At 32.6% G+C, this 12,313-nt stretch overlaps 1 protein-coding gene across 3 annotated transcripts in view; it reads left to right on the top strand.

Annotated features, from left to right (window-relative positions):
* SCN7A (sodium voltage-gated channel alpha subunit 7) overlaps positions 1-12,313 on the top strand; it is an 82,147-nt gene that overhangs the window by 36,601 nt on the left and 33,233 nt on the right. For all 3 annotated transcript variants that reach the window (XM_019727350.2, XM_019727351.2, XM_074337380.1), the window contains 3 exons: positions 942-1,083; positions 4,705-4,911; positions 11,589-11,685. In XM_019727350.2, coding sequence (XP_019582909.2) covers positions 942-1,083; positions 4,705-4,911; positions 11,589-11,685 — 446 coding nt within the window. The remainder of the gene's footprint in view (positions 1-941; positions 1,084-4,704; positions 4,912-11,588; positions 11,686-12,313) is intronic.

Genomic DNA, 12,313 nt, shown 5'->3' with positions numbered 1-12,313 from the left:
ACCCATCCCATTGTATCTTTCCTATACCACTCCAGCTAACCCTTCTTATGGACATTCCAAACTCATATTAAAGATATCTGGTCATCAATAGTCAGAATCACAATGATATATTTTAAGGCCAGAGAGAGTCATGCAGTGTTTCACCTGTAGCCATCATACTTTGCTGCATGGTAAAATATCCTAAAAGTTAGTACCTTAAGAAAAGAACAAAAATTCATTTGTTCAGATTATGTGGGTCAGCAATTTAGCAAGCCTCAATGCACAATTATTTTTTGAACCTCTGTTTATATCACATGTGTTAATCATTAACAATCGTCCAAAACAAGTCACATGGCCAAAGCCAAAATAATGTGGGCGAGAACTACGTAAGCACGTGGATAGTGGGAAACATTTTTTAGTGGCCACTACTTTAATAATCAACCACAGCACCCAAGCTCCCAGTAGATAAAAGTATGAAGACTCCAGGAAAAGAAATGAAATAAATATTGACTCTGATTTTTCCACCAATTTGCAAGTACTGCTTATAATTGTTGATGTGATAAATGCTTTTTCACCCTTACATAATAGGATCTAAGGATTTGAGGTGAGATCATTTAGAAAATCAAACCCTCAGCTATTACAATTTTATTTTTATCAGTGTTATGTTCTGTCAGTTATACTTTCGCTTTGATATTGGACATTAAAGAAATCTTTAACAAAGGCTTGGCAAAAACCATTTGTTAGGCCCCCTTTTTAGCCTAATTAACACTGTTCACTTATTAGAAACTTAAAATCTAACACATTTGCAGGTTTTTCACTGGCAATTGTTTGGGGGAAGAAGACTCCTGGTGGAATCGGGAGCCCTTTATTATGTATGGATAGATGTTCTATATTTATGATTTGGCCATAATCTGAAAGTCAACCTAAGAATAAGCAGTTTTTCTATTCTTTGTCTTTTTTAGTCAGTGTCCCGAAGGATATGTATGTGTAAAAGCTGGCGTAAATCCTGATGATGGCTACACAAATTTTGACAATTTTGGCTGGGCCTTATTAGCCCTATTCCGGTTAATGACGCAGGATTACCCTGAAGCACTTTATCATCAGGTAAGAACAGAGAGAATCGGCTGCACCTATAAGAATGATGCCATGCTCCACGCTCCTCCCTTTCAAAATGATGGTGGAATGTAACATAGTTTATTACATTTTTATGTGGTGAAAAATGTGAAGACAGAAGGAAAGAGAACTAGAATTATTAAATGTCAACCTATATCCTAACACTGTGCCAAAGTCTGTGCTCCTATGTACGAGATCTCATTTATCTTTAACACAATCCTACATGGCCAGTATGTGTTTGTATATGTATATGTATATGTATATGTATATGTATATGTATATGTATATGTATATGTATATATGTATATGTGCTTTTTATATGGAGATCAGAGTGGTTGGGTAACCTCCCCAAAGTTACATGTTATGTGCCAGATCACTGCCTTGCTCTGTGATATCATACATTTGATATTAAGAACACTTCTAGGTTTCAATTCTTTAGTCAAGAATTTGAACCTATGAGATTACCAAGTATTAAACAATTATTTATTGAATACCTACAATGTGCTATTTCTTTTCAATTCTTCTATTTCTTTCATTTCCTCTTTATTATTCAATCATGCTTCAGTTCTAACAGAAGGCTTGCTGTTACGAGACTTGAAATCTAAATTCTGAGAGTCTGTCTTCATAATTGATGATTTGTGTACAATAGTTTCTCAGAGGATATAATATTCATTAAAATGGAGATTCAGTTTTTCTTTTAAGAGAAGTTTCATCACGGTACAATACGCAATGCTATTTTAGCAGCATAGCTAATATCAAAGGATATTAGATAAAATAAATAAATTACTTTAAATTCCAAATGTATTTACAGTTGAAGGAGAGTGCTTTTTTAAATACATACACACACACCCATAATTTTTATGATTGGATAAGTAAATTATGGTGTGTGTGTATAGGTCATTAATGATAGGATAATGTAATATATTTTTGGCACAAAGGTTCATGACATATTATTAAATAAAAATTAAACCAAATATTGATCTAGTATAATTATATTTCTAGTTAAAGAATTACATTCAAATATTTCAAGTGTTATTTTTTTCTTTATGAAAACTATTTTTCTAATTTTGTAAGTTTAGTATTTGTATTGTTATTTCCAAAAGTTTTTGACAAGTATCAATGGCTCCTCCAAAATACCAGGAACTTCTTATTTGTAAACTAATCTCATCATGTTATCATCCTTCTAAAATCCTTCAGTGGCTTCCAAATTCCTATGGGATGAAGTTCAAAGTCCATACCCATGGTACATGGTGCCCTTCAAGATCTAGTCTGGGTATACTTCTCCAGATTTATTTCCTAACAATATCCCAATATATACTTTCTGTTTTATTTGAGTATGAAAAAAGGCTTGTTGTTTCCTAGGTGAGTTTATCCCATAATTTCTTGTTTCAATCTAGGTTGTACTCTGCCTGAATTCAATTCTTTCTGTCTTGAGTTTCATGCTCGAATTCATGCCTCAAAGATTCCTTCTTTGAGCTTTTCCCTAAGCCCTCCTTTCAGAGTTAGGCATATCCTATAACAGAATTCCACAGAACGCTATAATTGCCTCTGATAGTGGTTATTTCAATTGTTTGTTCAGTTCTTCTTTCCACTAGGAGATATACTACCTAAGAAGATGTATTTTGTGTTATTTTAATTTTTGTGTTCTCAGCATCTAATACATAGAAATGCTTAATGAAGTTTTAATAAATGAAAAGTATAAGTGAATATTTATGGATTGTCACTTTATATAATAATGTCTTGCTTTTTTTACAACCCTTAAAGTGTGTTAGCTAATTTTGTTGTTAGCATTGGTTTAAAGGAAATTCTTTCCCACTACCACTGAAATGAAAAATCCGTTTGGGAATGGATTCCACATAGTACCTTCATCATTATCACATTCTAAGTTTTATTGACTTGTGTAGATAAAGTTTTCTTTGATTTGAACTGGACTTGTACTCTGCGCGTTGCCCTAAACTGAACTGAGTATGACTAGGAAAATTCAGTGATTATTCCCAAAGAGAACAGCTCGTGCTTTAGAGAATATTATTCTCCATTCATTCAACAAATAAGTATTTCATCCATGTACTCTTTGATACACCATGGTTACAAAAATGAGCAAAACAAAGTGTTAATGTTCATGGAATGGAGTTATATTTAACAATAGTTAAATGTTTATTGCATATTTGCCATGAGCTAAGATCTTTGCATGCATAGTTTCATTTGATTTTCATAACAAAACTATTTGCTCCAATTTCATACTAAAATCTAATAGAACTAGAATTTTTACACTTTTTCATCCTAATAAGATTGTATTCTTTTGTCCTCCACCAACTTCATATAGTGAAAAGAGCAAAAATTTTGGATTTAGGTATCCCCCTGTAGTTGTGAAATCTTTGGCAAGTCATTTTGCTATCGATTTTCATCTCTCTTCTTTTGCACTTTGGAAATAATAGTAAATACCACATAAAAGTGTTGCACAAAATTAATAAGATGATAAACATAAATTACTTATTAATGTTTATGGCCTGTGGTATACTCCATAATATCTATTATTGACTCCTGAATATACTACTATAAATGCTCAGTGGGAAAATTACATACTTAACCAAATCCTAAATAGCTGACTCACTGGGATAATAAGGTTTATTTAAAATACTTTTAAAGACAAGTATACTATAGATTAATAAAAATTATTTCTGATTGAATAGAACTTCCTATGAATCCGTAAACATTCTTAACTCTGTTACATCAGCACAATATTTTCTGTAAATAATATTTATTGATTCAAATGGATGCTGAAAAATAAAAACTATTCCCATTTTCTTTTTGAATTTTCTTCATGTACTTTTAATCAATGAGAATAAGTCATTGGACTATATTTTGGATTTGTAATGTCTACATATAATTTCCTAAGTTTTTAAATTTCCTGATTTATCTTAGGTAATTATTAAGAAATAAAAGCTAGTCAATTCTCAGTTTGGAAATCTAAAATTTTGTGTTTTCTATCTAAAAATGAATTCATATAATTGAATTATATGACTTTCCCTTGTGATTCATTCAAAGCTTCTTCACCAAAGTAGGTATTCTGACAGATGCAGAAATAATTCTGTTCCCCACCCCTTTGAATACCTTATTTTGTACCTGTGGTGTTTCCGTAAAGTAATGATCAGAAGAAAGTAATCTCTAAACATTCATTTTCTGACTTTATTAAATTTCATAAGTTTAAAGATTCTACTGCAAAGAAAGTAATCTTCCATAATCAGATTGTTCAGCTTTCTTTATTGAGAGATGACAATTTTTTTTCAAAATGTTTTGTCTATTTTATGAAGATATAAAAGTAAAATGCTCACCCTAAATTACTCAATTCTTCTTTTGTTTTTGTACCATATATTTTATACCATATATATATATATATATCTCATATATATATACATATATATACATACATATGTATATATGTGTATGTATATGTAATGTCTTCAGTTGAAGAACATTTTACTTATTTCTCTAGGTATGAGTACTTAAACTGTCTTGTGATTACATTCCACGTATAACTTTATTTTAAAACAGGAGATTACAGGAAAACAAATAACATTTTCCTCCTTTGTCCTGTTTTTCACTTCACCTTAGATCCTTTATGCTTCTGGGAAGATCTACATGATATTTTTTATTGTAATAAGTTTTTGGTTTGCCTTTTACATGGCAAGTTTGTTCTTGGGCATCCTCGCTATGTCCTATGATGAAGAAAAGCAGGCAGCCGCTGAAAAAGCTCAGAAGACTGAACCGAAATTTCAGGACACTTTAAAAGAACTTCAAGAAGGAAACAAAGCAGTTGAGGTACACATTTGTAAAAATGCTTCTTAGAATGACAGAGTTTGAGTTCTCTTCTCACAGTCTTAGAGCACATTGCCTTCTACTAGATGCTCACTATCTGTTTGTGGTACATGATAAGAAGATCAAAAGTGATTTTGGTAAGAGATCTCACTTTTGCTACATAATGTTCCTTCCTGAGTGCACTGTGGTAAGAACGGCCAACATCTTTAAAGATTTCTTTAATACATATATTTTTTGTTCCAAAATGTGTATTATTACTTCTGTTAAACTATGAATATATATATATATATATATATATATATATATATATATGTATATATATATATATATATATATATATATATATATGTGTATGTATATATATGTGAACTTGACTTCTCTTAATGCAAGTGTAGTTTATTAATTCAAACTTGCTTCAGATAGTACATCAGAATTAACTACAAAATTTTGGTGTTCAACTGAAAAGTGCTAGTGCCTTCCATAATTTAGAAATCATGAAGTACTAAATGCAAGGATAAAGTACAGTATTGAAGTTGTAAAAAGAGAAAAAAATTACTTTATTGGCTTTCTAGTTTCTTCAAGAGGAAATGCACTGAGCATGATGATATTAGAAATTATTTTATCCATAGAATAATTAAACCCATGATTAGTAAAACTTCATGAGGGATTACACTTATTTTCAATTATTTTAGTGTTGTGTTTTAATATATTTTCAGATTTTAAACTTCATAGCAAAAGATTTGGTCTATGAACCTAAAAGTATTGACAGAAATAACATTAACAAAGTCATAGGAAATTATTTTTTAAACTCTTAATTGTGCTGTAATTGTGCTAAAAGGAAGAAAAGGACCCAGGAAAGCAACTAGAAGTAGCTTCCTTATATCCCATAGGACCTGGCAATCTCACACCTCTTCCTTGGTTCAGAGAGGAATAGATATAGCCCAGTGTCCTAATACTCCTCCCAGGAGCTGTTGAGGTGTGCGGTGGGCAGAAGCCAAGAAACCTGGGATGGGACACAGCCCATGCTTTTTCCAGGTGTTGCTCCTTTCGCCCTGTTGTGAGGAGACCTCCTGCTGGGATCTTGTTGGAAGGAGTGCTGTGCCCAAAGTGTCCATAGTCAAGTCAAGTGCTCCCACGCCACTGGCCTGCTTACAGGGCCCTCACTTGGGGAAAGAGAGCCATGTTCTACCTCCTTTAGATCCCTCTGGATTTGTTACTATTTTGCACCTTAATACCTGCTAATGAAGATTGTCTATACTGGGGGGGAAAAAAAACTAACTTCATTTTATGTTAAATGGACAAACACAGATTGAGGGAACAAATAAAGCATAGAAAGTAGCTATACCAAGGACCCTCTCATTTGAGGAGGGTAAAAAGAGATGGGGAAAGGTAAAGGGACAAGATACACTATGGTACTAAGTGGAATGTACAGTAAAGCTGGCTAAGAGGTCAATTAATGCCAAAGGACCCTTCTAGGTCAAAAAGAGGAAAACGTTAACTTGCCTACCTAGGTAACCGTTTTATTAAACCATTATCAATGAATAAGCTCTAAGAAAGTCATTGTACCAAAAAGTGGGGCCTGAACAACACGATGTAAGATCATACCAAATGACAAGTTATCAATAGATACTTCTGTCTACCTGGTCCATAACATGTATACCATTGAAACAGGAAGCAATTATAAGCTATATGAAGAAAGCATGTGTAAAAAGAGGCTCTTGAGTATAGCCATTATATCACCCATGAGGAAGTCACAGAAGAACAAATTACAAAAACTTTCTGTCTCTAGAAATGAGTCTAGGGTTCTTCAGATTGAATGATTATGGTCTGAATGATATGTTGAATGTGTAATTTGTTTTGAAGTGTCATTTCAAATGTCAAGGGCTACCCACAAATATATCCAAGAGCACAATGCTTGCCTTATCCCAAGACAAGATGCCCTATTAACTCTGCTTAAGAACTTGAATTTTTTCCCAATTTCCCAATATCTCCATTCATTTGGCTGCTCTGGATCACAAAAAGCCTTTCTGATTTTAATTAACATCTTTCAATTACAAAGGATTTATTTTCTTGGAAGAGTTACTAGAACATTTTGTCATGCAAAGATTTTCTGGGAAGTGAGAGTGAAAACCACTTTCACAAGATTTCTTGTTTTATTTATACATAAGAAAACACTGGAGCAGGAACTTGAAACAAGCTGAGGTCCCTTTAGGTGACCAATCTAAGTGAAGACTCGTCAGATTCTAATGCCAATGTTGGTATTACCAGGAGAGTGCTTAGATGCTTCATATTCTCACATTATAGGAAAGCAATGGATCGTATTGGCTAAAAGCACAGTTTTGCAGTCAGATATAGACTTGAGCTACTTCATGGATGTATGATATTTGCCAATTCTGTTAACCTTTATAAACTTCAGCTTCTTCATCTGTAATATGTAAATTACTATAGTATCTGTCTCATAGGTAGTTGTAAGATGCAAGTGAAATAAATTCATGTTAAGAACTTGGCACTTCTTAGACTATATTAAGCAACTGGCAAATGTCAATGGCTAGTTGTAGGGAACACAACAAGAAAAACACAAGAAGGCACAGCAATCTATATGGAGAATACTTCAGAAACATAAAATTCTTAAGTCTTTGACAATATCCTCTCCTCTTTTGAGGGGAAAAACAACAACAACAAAAACAACAACAACAATAATAATAAAATAAATGCTTATTGAGCATCAACTATGTACCAGACACGTATGTGCCTTCATGACTTTTCAAATTTAATCCTCACTGAGTTCCAGTTGCAAAGTTTTATCTACATTTATTGGTATTAGATTTGTCAACACTGAAGAAGAGAATCTAGTGTTAACCACTTCTTTGTTTCAATGCTGAAACAATATTATTATTCCATCAATTACACAGTTTTCAAGTGAAACTCTTCTATGAATTGTCAGTTACAGGCAAAACCTTAGAAACGGAATCAGATATATACAACTTTAGGATTACAAATATTTTCAAATTATTTCCCCATCTACACAGACATTCCTATAGCTGATCTGTCTAATAAAACATTATTGACAATCTGTAATATGCTAGCCATTGTACTACGCACTGAAGATAAAAATACTTTAATAAATATAAATATAGTGTCTATCTTCATGAAGCTAATAGTCTAATGAGGAGATAAACTATAAAATTATCATAAACACAAAATTGTAATTCTAGTACCACTAGACATTATGTGTTCCCCTATGTTATGAAATAGAAAACATAAAACACGACATACAATATGTCCTTTCCAAAATCTGAGTTACATCTAATAAGCCTCTAGGTTTAATTTTTTTAGAGACTATAGGAGAGAGAAAAACAGATTAAATTACACTAAATGGAAACAATCTGTCAAAGAATACGGAAAATACTACAGCATAAGTGACCTATCCCCAACAAATAAATCACATAGGGAAAAAAAAATAAAATCACAAGGTAATCCGTGGACCTGCCAAACTAAATACAATATGTACTTATTTGTATTTGTTTTCTTTTTAAAATTTTTATTAAAATATAGCTAATATACAATATTATCTTAGTTTCAGGTGTACACCATAGTTATTCAACATTGTATACCTAAAGGAGTGATCACCATGATAAATCCATCAACCATCTGACACTGCACCATGCTATCACAATATTATTGACTGTATTCCCTATCTTGTACATTACATTTTCGTGACTTATTTTTTTTATACGTGAAAATTTGAACCTCTTTTCTCCTTCACCTTTTCCTCCCCTTTTTAAATTTTGCAATTGACATTCCATATTATATTTCAGGTTTACAGCATAGTGGTTAGACATTTATATAATTTAAGAAGTGATCCCCCTGACTATTCTAGTTCCCACCAAGCAGTATATATAGGTATTGCGGTATTATTGACTATATTCCTTATGCTATACCCTACATCTCCAGCCGAGATAGCCCTCCCAATTTTTAACAGTCACACACAGGTGTGGGGTCAGCCTGTTCCATGTCTCTGCCACTCCTACTAGTCTTGATGTGGCTTCTTCTGTATGTCCTTAGTTATAGGGCTTTGGTTCAGCTAGACTTCAGGCAATTCTCAGTGATGGTTGTTCTGTAGTTTAGTTACAATTTTGATGTGGTCTTGAGAGTAGGGAAGCACAACATTTACCTAATCCAGCACCTTGAGTGGAAATTCTCAGTTTTTGATCTAATTTGTATTTTGATTGATACAAGTCAACTACAATAGAATGTTTCTGAGCAATGAAAGAAACTTGAGCATGGTCTGGGTATCTGATAATATTAAGGAATTACTAATTGTGCTGATAATGATAATGGTGTTGTGATTATGTTTTTTAAATGCTTATTGTGATAATTATATAACATCTGAAATTTGATTTAAAATCTATCAAAAAATCAGATGAGCAACACATGAAAAATGCAGAATATAATGTTATTATATTAATTGTTGAAGCTGAATGTTGGATTCATCGTGGTTCACTGTATTACTCTCTACTAAAAAACAAACAAAACAAAACAAAAACTGTAGTAAGTGCTGTAAAAGAAAGAAACATGATGCTTTAAGAGCCTATAATAAAGGCTATCTCTGAGTCTGAAAAGATTTTTATCTGTGAAATGACACTTGAGCTGAGATCTGAGGAATGAGTTTATGCTATATAGGTGAAGGAACCAGGGTGAGCCAGAGGATTAGAATCACCAGTGTGGCTGCAGTCCAGAACGGTCTGAGTCCAAAATGAGCACTTCAGGTAGTTTCATTGCTAAATGCTAGAAATTGACTGGGTTCTTCCTTATTCATTCCTCCCTCCAGAGAAAATTTAAACCAGTTGTGAGAAGAAGCCTAGTGCCTTTTTCCAGTCTCGTTTTACCATTGAATTGTTTGAAATTCATGTATATGCCCTTATTAGCTCTCAAACTTCCAAAAAGGAGAGTTAGTGAGTTAGGATCCTCTCAATTTGTATTGTAAATAGCTATATCCTCAAGAGTTGGCCCACTTGTGGGCATTCATGCAATATTTTTGAGAAGCTCAATCAGGGTGTATATATTACTAGAACGATATGTGGTTTGTTCATTTTATATTCTAAAGTATGTCCATCATTCAAGCCAAATTAGAAGAGAATTGAGCATTGAATTATGTCAACAATAACATTATGACTCCCCGCACTCCATCCCCCATCCGCCACACACGTAATTGTCTTTACTCAGTTGTTCTTTGGTGTGATTCCATTAAATGTTGTTCACTATCAGAAACAGCTCTACAAGAAGTAATTTCTTTGTATTAAGAACATAGTGGAGGATATTCTTCACTATGTCACCACAGTATCATCTTTATGAAGATATTTGGGAAATCCCTGTCAGATCTTAATAACAGAAAAATTATACTTCTGTTGTTTTTTAATCTCATGGTAATTTGGAATTGTAAAATTCATATCTTATGTAACCTTATAGGTCAGCTAAAAAATAGTTTCTGAAATAACCATGGTTTAAGTAAATAAATTAACTTTGCATCCTGACTTTTTAGCTTACTCTGAATTTTAAAAAAATGGGGAGGAGAATCAGATCTGTAGACCTGCAGACTCTGCTAATGAAACTCATGATGTAATACAGTTGGTTTTTACCTCCTCTAGCTCCAGTATTTATGACATTAGAGGGGACTTGACTGGCATGAATATGAATGCTTTCATGCCTATTATGCCTCTTCAGAGAGGCCAGAGCAGAACTTGCCAACCAGAGTGTGTAGTGTATGGGTTACCAGTGAACCTCAATTACTAATTGCCTCAGTGTTAAAGTGGCAACTTCTCCCATGTCAGTTTCCTCTATCCAGGAGTAGCCTCACTTCTTTACCCCAAGTTACCAAATATATAAGTATTCTCATTCTTTTATGTGCCAAATGTAAAAACTGTTGGAAACTCTGTGGTGTAATATCGTCTACCCATTGTCAGTTTCTTAGAGTTTAAATACTAATACAAATTTTATACATGGTCACTAGAAACACTTTGGGCTATATTTGTAATACTTATGAATGTGTAGAACTTGTAATATCTACATCAAAGCCTAGGAGTTTTGAGTGTTTTTCCAGTACAAGGGTTCTTTTTAACCCTGTGTAGCCACATCAGCAAAACAGAGAGTACCTTAAAACCATTGCTCAAGAAACATGAGAGACAGAAAGAATGATTTGTTTATGGAATTTTCATATACTCATATGTTCTAACCAAAGCAATCCTTTAAATTCATCCTATTACCTGATATTCTTCAAGACTTATTTCATTACCATGAAACTAAATCATTTTAATTTTATCAAGATAATATATAAAGTTATAAAATTAACATTTCCTCAAGGAAAAAATTTAAGTTGTTCAAGGAACACTTTTCAATAACATATTTGCCAACTGGATATTTCACAATAATCCTAAACTACACATTGAATTCCTTGTCAAATATGGGTAATACCACTCTCATCCTCTCGTTTACTCCTTTTATAATTGACCTCATAGCATAAAATTATTTTCGTTGAGTTTTAAAGTATACACATTCATTTAAAAAAAAGTTTCTGGAAGTAGAATCAGCATTTTTAAGAAGGTTATAAATCTTCTTATAGTTATAGCCTTGGAGCCACAAAGGGAAGAAGCCAATATTAGACTCATCAACTTTCTTTTTAGACCAAGACCACAGAAATAGAAATGAAGAAAAGATCACCAACTTGTATAATCACTTCTTTGGATGTGTTGGATGATGCTACTATCAGACATGGAGAAGGTAAAGAATATTTAGATACTATGGAGGGTACTATTTATAAAATTTGCTTTTAAAGAAATCCTGCAATTTCTTCAGAATTTTGATAATAGCTAAAATTTAAGGAATAACCTGAGAATACTAGGATGAACAAGTCATAAAATTTCCATAAGATAGTGTTTTAAACATTAGAAAGCATTACCAAAGAGTGCCAAGGAATTTTCTTTAGTATTTAAAGTAACATAAAAGTGGTAAGTTATAACTAAAAATATAGGTTGGAATATATAACATTAAGATATTAAGGTCCTTTCTATGTTGACTTTTGCTTTTTAAACACAGAGCAAGTAACTCATTATCATGGACAATGTTGAAAGGCATTATTTGTAAAGCATATAAATCTAGGAATTATATAACTCTCCATTATATTCCATATTTGTTTTTCTTGAGAGACACGCCTATGTTTTGTTTTTCTAATATAGTTTGTCTTGTTTTCATTTGTCTGACTCAGCGAGCATGAACAAAATTTCAGAGGAAATTTCCTTTGCTCTGCTTTTTATTAATATAAAATATTTCTATTTGGTAACTCCAAGTCAAAAGTCTAGTTTCAAACCTGTTTTTACATGCAAAAGTGAAAACTTTCTATTAGTTAAAT

This window comes from Rhinolophus sinicus, linkage group LG01 (genome assembly GCF_036562045.2).
Source record: "Rhinolophus sinicus isolate RSC01 linkage group LG01, ASM3656204v1, whole genome shotgun sequence".
Taxonomy (NCBI): Eukaryota; Metazoa; Chordata; class Mammalia; order Chiroptera; family Rhinolophidae; genus Rhinolophus; species Rhinolophus sinicus.
The sequence above is the reverse complement of the archived record's forward strand: the minus strand, read 5'-3'. Positions and strand labels throughout refer to the sequence as shown.